This window comes from Solanum pennellii, chromosome 12 (assembly GCF_001406875.1).
Source record: "Solanum pennellii chromosome 12, SPENNV200".
In the NCBI taxonomy this organism is placed as follows: Eukaryota; Viridiplantae; Streptophyta; class Magnoliopsida; order Solanales; family Solanaceae; genus Solanum; species Solanum pennellii.
The window spans coordinates 61,912,176-61,924,328 of record NC_028648.1 but is presented as its reverse complement, the minus strand read 5'-3'; the positions used below and the strand labels follow the sequence as shown (position 1 = coordinate 61,924,328).

The 12,153-nt window shown below is 37.2% G+C and overlaps 1 protein-coding gene across 1 annotated transcript in view; it reads right to left on the bottom strand.

Moving 5' to 3' along the window:
• Nucleotides 1-353: 353 nt before the first annotated feature.
• The window catches only part of LOC114075339, a 13,313-nt gene continuing 1,513 nt past the window's right edge, over nucleotides 354-12,153 (bottom strand). The window contains 3 exon segments of the mRNA XM_027913819.1: nucleotides 354-475; nucleotides 571-820; nucleotides 7,965-8,028. Coding sequence (XP_027769620.1) covers nucleotides 354-475; nucleotides 571-820; nucleotides 7,965-8,028 — 436 coding nt within the window.

Below are 12,153 nucleotides of genomic sequence, written 5' to 3'. Positions count from 1 at the left end.
TGTCAATGTCATTGGTTATGTTCGTAACATTTTTTACATATTTATTTTATATGTTATATTTGTTAGTATTTATTTTCATATTTTACAAAATTTAGAAATTTTTTCCAATATGAATAAGATTTCATACATAGATATTTTACTAACTGGTGGTTTTGGCCCACAGTTTTAAGATAGAGGCATTGTACTATTGTTTGTTTTCTATTCTCTATTTGAATAAAAGTTTGCCCAGTCAAAGGGTGGTGAATAATATTTTTAGTGATAAGAATTTTCAGATTGTTTATTCACAATAGAGGGGGCTTTGATCGTTTTAAAATTTTCCAGTGAGCTCACGGACCTCCACCAGTCTAACACCACTAACGACCCCTCGACCCTTCCCTCACTTCCATTTCCCAATAGCCACCAGATCCATTTGAACATCCACCACCGCCTCCCCATTTCTCCATTTCTTTGAGACCCCAAAACCCCGCCACATTTTCTGACGAGATCCATCGTTACACCAACAAGCTCAACATAAAAATCGACAAAGACACCCTCAAAACCCCATCTCCCTTTTAATTTTTCTGGCGAAACCGAGCTCATATCTCCCCTTTTCTCCATTGTCTCTGGCAAAACAGTCCCTCACCCACACAACAAGTGAACAAACGACACCAACCAGACCCCGTTCCTCAAATTTCTCCGACCACATGTAACAAACCAGAAAACCCGCCTTTCCACCACTATAACGACCATACTTATTCTTTATTCCCGAAGCCAGCAATTCCGGCAATAACTCCGATGAACCGGAGCTAAACGCGTACAAGTTCTCCGTTCCACTCTTCCCCTTTCATATTTTTCTTTTGTTTTCAGGTGTTTCTCCTCGATATCAATGAGCTCCAACGAGCCAAAGGTCACCCTCATTGCTTGCTCCATTTCTTCTCCAGCGAATTGATTCAATACTGAAGGAATATTGATTGTATTGAAGTGTTAACCTAATAAGGGAATACATGGGAGATATATATAGGAGATATAGGAAGGAGTACTAATCCTAATAGGACTAGGATTAAGGAGTACTAATCCTAATAGGACTAGGATTAGTACACAGTAAATACTAATATTATTTTATACTATTTATTTAATACTATCTGTTATTATCCCCCCTCAAGCTGAGCTGAGCGGAAGCGAACGGAAGCTTGGAACTGAGGTAATCGTGCTGTCGGCTCGGGAGAGGCTTGGTGAGAATATCAGCCGGTTGTTCTTCAGTGGGTACATACTGCACAGTCATGGTGCCGGCCTGAACTTCATCGCGAACAAAGAGACAATCGGTATCAACATGCTTCATTCTGGTGTGTAGGACGGAATTCTTGGCCACACAGATGGTTGATTTGTTGTCACAATAGAGAGCAGGAACAGTGTGAGTGGCGCGGAGTTCGCGAAGAATATATGTGACCCACATGGTCTCAGCAGCAAGAAGAGCAAGGGCGCGGTATTCAGCTTCAGTCGAGGACCGAGAGACCTTGGGTTGTTTTTTTGTACACCAGGAGATCAGGTTCGGTCCCAAAAAAACGAGAAACCCCGATGTAGATTTTCTGTCATTTTTATCATTCGCCCAATCTGAATCTGAGAAACCCCGAAGCTCCAAGTCCCCGGGTCGAATGAGTAAACCACGACCAAGAGTGCCAAAAATGTACCTGAGAATGCGTTTTAGACAATGGTAATCATGTTCACTTGGTTGATGCATGCGCTGAGCAACTCGGTTGACAGCAAACTGGATGTCAGGACGGGTAATGGCCAGATACTGTAGAGCCCCAATGAGGCTGCGGAAGTGGGTGATATCGGCAAAGGGGGTGTCGGCTCCATTCGTAGACGAAGAGACTGCCATCGGTGTTGGTTGACTGGTGCATTTTTCCAGTCCAGCTTTCTGCAACAGATCTCGAGCATATTTTGACTGATGAAGAAACAAGCCGCTGCCTGTCCGAGAAACCTCCATTCCCAGAAAATAATGTAACGGGCCAAGGTCCTTCATTTTGAAGGTAGTATGCATAGCTCGAGTGACATCCTGAATGAGAGCTGCAGTAGAGCCTGTAATAATGATATCATCTACATAGACAAGAAGAATGACTGTACCGTGTGCTGAATGTCGAGTAAACAGACTCGTGTCGTGTACGCAACACGTGAAGCCGAGTCCCTGGAGGAACGTTTTCAGACGTGTGTACCAAGCACGGGGGGCTTGCTTGAGCCCATACAGAGACTTCTGGAGTTTGCAAACATGTTGAGGGAAGCGGGGATCAACATAGCCCGGTGGTTGCGTCATGTAGATAGTTTCATCAAGCATGCCATGAAGAAAAGCATTGGAAACATCCAACTGATTGATGAGCCAATTGTTGCGCACGGCGAGTGACAGTACCAGGCGAATGGTTTCCTGCCGAATAACAGGACTGAATGTCTCGGAGTAATCAAGCCCATACTCCTGATTGTAGCCTTTAGCAACCAAACGAGCCTTGTACCTGGAAATACTGCCATCTGCATTGTGTTTAATTTTGTACACCCATTTACAGCCCACTGGGTGCCGCCCATGGGGCTTAGGTACAAGAACCCAAGTTTTCTGATCAGTCAAAGCCTTAAACTCGTCATCCATAGCATGACGCCAATAAGCATTTTTTGAGGCAACAGAGTAGGTTGTTGGTTCACTATCGGGAAGGGGTGTATTTGGTAGTATGGTAGCCTGAAAGGTTTTGGGTTTAAAGATACCGGCTTTGCCACGGGTTAACATGGGATGAGTATTGGGGGGTGGCACGGGCGGTGGTGATTCGGGGGTGGCCGGGAAGGACCCAAAACGGATCGGGCTGGAGATGTTGTGGGTATGGGGTGGTTCGGGTTGGTTGTGAGTGTGGGTGGTGGTTGCGGGTGTATTGTGGGTGACGGTCGAAGGGGTGATGAGGGGTGGTTGGGTAGTGGGTGGAGGTGTGGGGGAAGGTGGTGAGGGACCCTGTGAGTATGTTGGAAAAAGGGGAAGGACGCCAATGAATGATGTATTTGTGGAGGAGGAAATAGACTCGTAGGGAAACTCATTTTCGACAAATTTGACATGACGAGATATGTAGACTTTATGAGTTTGTGGGTCAAGACAGCGATAACCCTTGGAGGTAGGATGATAGCCCAAAAAAATACAAGGACGGGATCGGGGTTGTAATTTGTGAGTAATATGAGGGCGTAGCCAAGGGTAGGCAAGACACCCAAAGACGCGGAGGTTGGTATAATTGGGAAGTTCTTGGTAAAGGAGTTGATAGGGTGATTTGTTGGAGAGAGTGTGACTGGGCATTCTGTTAATGAGGTAGTTTGCGGTGGCTAGAGCTTCTACCCAAAAGGAGACAGGGAGATGAGATTGATGTAGAAGAGTAACCACCGTTTCAATGAGATGGCGATGCTTACGCTCAGCCACCCCATTCTGTTCGGGAGTGTATGGACAGGAGGTTTGATGTATAATTCCCAGGGATTGCAGAAACTGGCCAAAGATGTTATTGACATATTCCTTTCCATTGTCACTTCGAAAAAGTTTAACATGAGAATTGAATTGTGTTTTGACCATTTTTTCAAAAGTGACAAAGGTGGTGTATGCCTGTGATTTGTGTTTTAGTGGGTACAACCAAGTGTATTTTGTAAAATCATCCACAAAACAAATATAATAGCGAAAACCAGCAAATGAAGGAACAGCAGTAGGACCCCATAGGTCAGAATGAATAAGTTGAAAAGGTGCAGTTGTACGCTTCTCAGATAAAGTGAAAGGTAATTTATGAGATTTAGCAATTGAACAGGAGTCACAATTGTTTACATGAATGGAAGAAAAACCTAATTGAGACATTAAAGAATTTATTATTTGAGTAGACGGGTGACCCAGACGACTGTGCCACAACAGACTGTGGCCATCAGCCGAAAGAGCCACCGGAGCCACAGGAACGCTTTCTGAAACTGGGTGGGCAGACGAACTTGTGCCAGGAAGAACGTACAGACCATGCTCACAGGGGCCCTGAAAAATCACCCTCTTGGTAGTATTGTCTAGGATCTGAAAATCATTAGAGGTGAACAAGAGTGAGCAATTATTGTCTTTTGTGAATTGGTGAACTGAAAGGAGATTGGTTTTAATAGAAGGGACGTGGGTAAGGTTACCTAGGTGAAAGATAGCGGTGGGGGTTTTAATGGTACCCGTGCCAGTGTGAGAAATATTAAGGGACTCACCGTTGCCAACAGTAATACCATTGGAGCCATGATATGGATTTGGAGCGTTAAGCTTGGATAGATCAGAAGTAACGTGCATGTTGGCCCCAGTATCCAACAGCCATTCAGAGGAAGGGCCGGCTTGAGATGCATAATTGGCACGGTTATCACTATTTCGGCTCTCCTCATACCGAAACCAGCAACGAACAGCGGTGTGTCCTGTTTTCTGACAGATTTGACAAGTTGGACGATCCCGCTCGTAAGTGCCCTGCCCGCCGCTGGAAGATGACTGCCCGCCGCTGCCGAAGGAGTGCAGGCTGTTGTTGCTGCCGTGCTGCTGACCGTCGTACGGCGGACGACTGCCCTGCCGACCGCCGCGCCCGCGGCCTCCGCTGTTTCTGCCGTAGCCGCCGCGGCTCCCCTGCCGGCCGCCACCACGCCCCCCGCGATAGTTCTGGCTTGCGGTGAGGGCGGTGGCCGGCTCCATAACAACGGCTTCTCGGAGAAGAAGTTTGCTCTCCAGATCCACGTTGATTTCTTCACTTTTTAGCCACGAGGAGAGAGTAGCCAGGTCAACGGGCGTTGGACTGATGCGAACCGCCTGTTTAATGGAGGAGTAAGCTGATGGGAGCCCCCGAACGACGCACATGACGAGATCTTTTTCGGGAATGATTTCGTTCACGGTGTCGAGGGCTGTGATGATGGTGGAGACCTCGTCTAAATACTCCGCCATAGTTTTCGTGCCTTTGGTAATTGTGTGGAGACGATCACGCAATTGAAAAATATGAGAGTGGGAAATTGATGCATAGCGTGTTGCGAGGGCCGTCCACAGGGCTGAAGCAGTTGTGTAGGATCGGACGTGTTTCTGAACCGTGGGAGAGATGACCGCAATCAAACATTATCGGATCTGGCCATCCACAGCTTTCCAGGCGGCATGGGCCGGATTGGTTTTTTCTGATTTGTCCGTGGCGGTGATGACTGCTGGCGGCGGTTTTGTGCTTTCATCGACGTATTTGAGAAGGTAATTGGCCTCAAGGGCTGTAAGAACGGTTATTTTCCATGTAGGGTAATTTATGTCTGATAATTTTTCGGGAATCAGGGCATGAAGATGCCTGAGAAGGAGTTTAACGCCAGAAGGAAGTGAATCGAGAGGATCCACCTCGGTTGTCATGGCTGCCGTCGCCCAAGAGAAGAGAGGGAACGATCGGTGCCCTAAAGAGAGAAAAAAACCTAGAGAAAAGGAGATCTAGGTTTTCTGGCTCTTGATACCATGAAGGAATATTGATTGTATTGAAGTGTTAACCTAATAAGGGAATACATGGGAGATATATATAGGAGATATAGGAAGGAGTACTAATCCTAATAGGACTAGGATTAAGGAGTACTAATCCTAATAGGACTAGGTTTAGTACACAGTAAATACTAATATTATTTAATACTATTTATTTAATACTATCTGTTATTAAATACCAAAACAAACCCATCGTTGTTTCAGGACAGCTAGAGTTTCACCACAACACCGGACTTAAAACTCAATAACACCAAACCAGATCTGCCCTACAACTTCCATTCTCTTTTCCAGTGACATTTTTACGCTTATAACTTATTTTACTTGGTTTTATATCATTACTGTTGAATGGATGATACTAGTTCTTCAATTTTCATTATTTTTGTTTTGTTTCTTATTGATTATTGGTTTGTTTTGAGTTTATTTCTAATGACTATAGTAATTTTTTTAATGTAATTTGGGTACTTTTTCTTCAGTTTTATTTATTATAGTTACTTTTGTGTTAATCATTCGGGTTAGTTATTTATTGTTTATTTTATTTCTTTATCACTCGATTGGTTGGATGTTTAAGTCATTTATATTGTTGTTTTACTATTGCTCACATAAGTTTATATTATTTATTAGTAGTAGTCTTGTTATTAATGTTATTGTTGGTGTTATTATCGTTATTATTATTAGCATTATTTCTATTATGTTCATTCATTTTGTTTGAAGTTAATATCTGATAATTTTTTGCTATATTAAATAGTTTTATTTGTTAAAATTGGTCAATGAGAAAATTTCTATGTTGCCTTTATAGTCCTTCCCTATGTTAAAAGACGGAAATTTAGTTTATATTTATATTTTTCTTGTTAAAAATGACTGATGAAGAAATTATCGTTGATTTCTAAGGCATTTCATGTTAATAAGACGAATTTTATATTAAGGTTAAGGTTAGTATTTTATTTATTCATATTTATTCATTATTGACACATTTACTAAGTTTCTTTGTCGGTACCCGAAGTTGCTTCTCAGAAGCTATTGAAATTAAGTTCGAATTATATTCTCGATTCATTATTGTATATTATTGACCATAGGCTGATTAGGCTGATTCATGTATTATTGTTTTATCATATTACTTGTGTATATTGCATGTTTATTATACTTGTATGTTATTGTTATCTTCTCCTCAATTTGAAAAAAAAAATGAATTCAATCAGGACCCACACTTGAGGATTTCGAAAGATGTCTAACACTTCCCTTCGGAATATCATGAACCCCTTACCTAGAATCTACAATTTCGTGAACACATTCTTTAAGTAGATTTTTAATTGATTTCCTTGTTTTCTTAAAATTAGGTGGTGACTCTCATTAACCCACTTTACCCCTTAACTCATTATAAATTGAATTACTATTTTTTGGTGAGTCACCGCGTCGTTGTGACCTTGCAGTGGGATGCCAACAAGTTGGTCTATATCCCACAAAATGATCTTGCACATCCAAATTTTGGATGAGCTACTTTCCACGACATTTTTCATTTCGAACTTTCTTCTTTAGGTTTTGTATTTCAAAGGACCTTGAAACGATTTCATAAGGATAATATATGCAGATTTATTTCTTTTCTTCAGATCAATTAATCTTTCAATAGAATGTTCTGAGCTAACTAATATAATATTCCAGAATAAGAGTTTGTCTATCATCATTTACACATTAGTGGTTTTGTTATACTACTCATTGTGATTCTGCCCTTACCAACAATTTTGTAGCGCGTTTTGACCATTAAAAATTCTTTTGTATACCTTGGTGATAGATCTCTTTATTTGCTTTTCATTGATATTTTCAGTTATGTCCTTTTCTTCCTCCTCCTCCCTTTTGTCTTCCCCTATTTTTGATCCGTGCTTATTCTCTTATTGCTCTTTGTCATTTTCCCTACTGGTGAATTTCCGTCCATTTCATTTGTATTTGAATTTAATTGGTTTGTTGAATTTTTTTTCTCTCCTATCTTCATATTTCTCAATTGAATTACTTGTATTTTATTACTTAGATTTTCCATCTTGTTGCCTTCTTCATTACTGATTTCTCTTAGTTCTGATATTCTTCCCTTTTGTTTCTTTATTTTTTTGGTACCACAACTAAAGAAGTAAAAAAATGGACGGCCAAAAGCGATAGACTCCATCATTTTTGGGTCAAAATCGACGGAGAAGCGGCGCAGACATGTCCATTGCTTTTTTGGGTCGACGCTTTTCAAAAAGCAACAAATTGTGTCACGTTCATATCTTTTTTATTTTTTTTAGGTTTTGTTTTTTAAAAAGAAGATACGGTGTCCATTATTTTTTTAAAAAAAGAAGTGACAACGTGCATCGTATTCTTGATTGCTAGAATACTATGCACGTTGTCACTTTTTTCAGAAATTGTTTTTTTGAAAATCTCAAAATTGCGACGGACTAAAGGACCTTGTTGTCGCTAGTATGAAAGTTAATTTTTTTTGAAAATCTAGAAAACTGACAGACAAAACCACATCGTACGTCGCTTTTTCTCTAATTTTTGTAACACCAGAAACTGCCGCCCACCTGCAAATTCAACTCAATACAATTCAACCCAATCAAAAACACAACATTATAAGCAGGCTACATAAACATAAAACATAAAATTTGAATTAACATTCAAAAGTATCCAAATCGCAATTGAAAGACTTATAAAGTCTTTTAAAATTCGTTTCAAGAAGTTAATAAATAAAAAGAGACCTAAGCTAGGGAGTGGGATCTACATAATCATCCTTATCGCTGTCGTCGTCGTCGTCCTCGGGAGCTGGATTAGTAGCTTAACGAGTGAGGTTCATCACTTGTTCTTTAATTTTCTCAATGGTCTTACTCATGTATTTTCTTTTTATCTACTCTTTTCCCATCCGACCTCTGCCAATGCCACTAAGTTTTCTATTTCAGGCGACATACCAACAATCTGAACATCGTCAAGTGCCTCTCCTTGAAGTGACGATCCAATACCTTCTAAGTTTGAATGGACTGGTCTTATATCGTTTTAATAGCCTAGACCATAACAACTACCCCTGTGTGCCCCCCCCCCCACTTTTTCTTTCAGAATTTGGATAGACAGTTCAGGTATCATTTCGACCGAACTATCTAGATTCTCAACAATGTACTAATTGAAATCATTATGCATATCAAAAAAAAATATATCTCTATATATAAATATATATATGTATCATAAATATATTCATTACTAATATATATTATTCATATTAAATAACCTACAAAAGTTCGTGCGGCCTTTTCCTCCACCCACACATCAAGCTCCTATTCATTTTCTTTCTTTCTGACTTGAGTCTTTTTGAAAACCTCTGGTCCAATGAGATTGCTCCTTAACTCTTTTGGCTTTAAATGACAATTTAAATTTATAATGATATATATGAATCAATTAATTAGTTACTTAAAATTTTGAATTAGTACTTATCATCTCTCTTGCAATTGTTTCAACAGTCTTTGCACCTCAGGTGTGAAATAAGTCACCCTTAAGACTGTCTTTAGCCTTTTTGTCTTGTTCTAACAATGTCTTAAGCTTATCTATGTTTCAGTATAGACGCAATTCATCAAAATCATGAGACAACATCCAATCCGAACGTTGATAAGTATCCCAAATTATCTTTAGCCAGCTAGATAGTCTAGCGGATTCCCTCCGATCTCAAATGTGATCCATATGACCAAATTGTACCTTGAATCCCAAGTACACATAGCTGCTTGGTTATATTTATTGAGGTTGTGCCAATGCACTTCTTCGTTTATGGAAAAGAAACTGGAGGGCCCACATCATCACATGTGCATCTAGAATTTCTGAAGGTTTTAATATCTCCTTGAAAAGTTATTAAATATTTTCACAATTTCAAGTTAATTGAATTGTTGAGTTATTTATATAACACATAAGTTAAATATTATTATTATTATTATTATTATAATTAATTATCGTCAAATTTATAATTAAGAACTAATTTCAATACTAATTAATAAAGAATAAAATTGAAAAAAATATTTTAAAAGTAGTTTAATTGAATTATTAAATTAATTTAAAAAATAACAAATATATCAATAATTCTATTAATTTAAAAGGAAGGAAGAATATTTTTGGTAACTTCTTTATAATTTTATTTTTATGTTTATGTAAAAGATTTTCTTGCCATGTTGTTTTGTCATGTCGACATCATTTAGCTTTATTAAATAAGTTGTGTTTTTTTTATATATTATATTTCCTTCTCTTTTAAAGATATATTTATTTCTGTAATTTGATTTGCTTAATTGATCGACAAATTTGATGTTATATCGTTGGTATATAGGAGTCATAAAAAAATATTGTAAGAGAAAGATATATAATAAGAAATATAAGAATAATTAATAATTAAGAGGCATTTAAAATATATGGCAAGAAATATTAGAACAATTAATAACCAAGGAGCCTTAAAAGTATATAACTCAAAATATTAAAACAATTAATAACTAATTTCGAAGCCTAAAAAATATACGACAAAATATTAGGACAAGATATATATATTGATGTCCATGGTTCTGTAGAAAGCTCAAATCTTCAAGGATGTGTTTTTCCAATATGGTTGTTATATTTATTATGGCTGCTTTCCTTTTCTTATTTTCCACCTTTTTAGTATTGACAATTGTTAAGATGCCCTATATCGGTAGAGATATGAGAATTTGTTTTTTTATATGTATTTGGACAACTCTTTCTTTCTAAGCTATCTTTTGTGGTTGAGTCAGACTCAGGTGTCATATCTTAACATAATATGAGAGTCAGGCTCATTCCAATTTGTTATTCACTGATGATGGGCCCCTATTTAGACATGTTCACGCTTCGATTGATGTCCTAGTGTTCGGGGGAGTGTTAAGATATCCCACATCGATAGAGGGATGAGAATTTGATAACCTCCCCTCATGAGCTAATTCTTGGGATTGAGTTAGGCTCAGGTGTCATATCTTAACAATAATCTCAATTCACAAACTAATACAAATCTAATATTCAACAATCCGCTCATGATTTTCAGTTTTATTTTTCAATTTTTGTCCTTTCAAAGAGGAAAAACTTTCTAAATAAATGTAAAAAAGTATGAGTCGATTGGTTACTCATGAACTAGATACATTGCGTTCATTTTTCAAGAAATATATACGAAATTTTTCATAAGAAAGAATTATACTGTAATGTAATGTAAGTAAAATAGGATAATGTGGAATTCAGAGCTAAAATGGCAAAAAATTGAGTAATTGTCTTTTTAAAAAATTCAACAAAATTGAGTATAAGGCTTATGGTTAGACAACCTTGAAAGGTTCATGTCGGAATAAGCCTTACAAGGCTCATGCTGACGTCGGGCTTACAACATTTTTTTGGTTATCATATTATCGGGCTCTTAACGATTTGAATTAAACACAGAAACACATGAACAACAAAATTGAATAAATAATGAAGAAGAAACATTAATATTATTTTATTAAAAAATATGCCTTTTTATTCAAAATTGAATAAATAATGGAGAAGAAATACTTTTTTTTTTAAAAAATGTGCCTTTTTATTCAAAATTGAATAAATAATGGAAAAGAAATATTAATGTTTTTTATTTTTAAAAAATGTACCTTCTTTGTATGTTGTAAGCCTGGTATTAGTATGAGCCTTGTAAGGCTTATTCTGTCATGAACTTTACAAAACTATGTCTATATAAGCCTTACAATATACACTTAACGGTATCCATTCTTTCATAAAAATACTGTCTTTTGATTTGATCCTCAATTTTAGTTACATTTTTCCAAAACATTGCTCAATCTTTTTACCTTTTTTCATTCTGGACTCAAATAATGTTACTACGTATGATTGACCTTCAAACCAGATTCTCCATTTTGTCCAAGGCATAAAGTATGATGCAAACTTAACTATCACTGACAACATCAAAACATTGTGTTGATTTATGATAACAAAATATTATAATTACAACTTTTTTCATCTAATAAAATTAAAATATATCTTATAATATCGGTGAAAGCAACAATGACAAGTAAAAAAGCAACAGGGAGAGAGTGATATATACTCTATCTGTTTTACCAACAAGGGTTGTGGTGGATTTAAGTATTGTTTCATCCTTGGTCAAGAGGTTTCGTGTTCGAGTCTCATTGAATACAGAGTCACCTTTGTTAGGAAGCACGTTATCTCCCCTTAACCCCCCCCCCTCCCCCTCCAATATGGCTAGTTTACAAATATACAATTGTTTTATTTATGCTTTTTAGTTGGGTTCAAAAGTAATTAGGATGTAGTGTGAAAGCTTACAATTGCAAATTATATGACATATAAACTATACTAAAAGAAACATATATTATTATATTATATGATCAATCGACCTACATATTTTTTTTTAAAGAAAAACTAATAAAAAGACGATAAAAGTGTAAGCAAAATCTCTCCTTAAACAAAAATTTTTAAACGACTACATTGGACTTTTTATGGTATTATGTTACGAGAATAGAGATCTTCAATTCATAGATCTAAAAACTTTTCCTCTAAAAAAATTAAACCAAACATGAAAGAAAATTACATTTTCCTTTCAAAAATATGTTCAAGCATTTATAATAATATTTTGACTTTTCTATAAGGAAGCAAAAACTTCAAATAAGATAAAAAAATTAGGGTAAAAATCT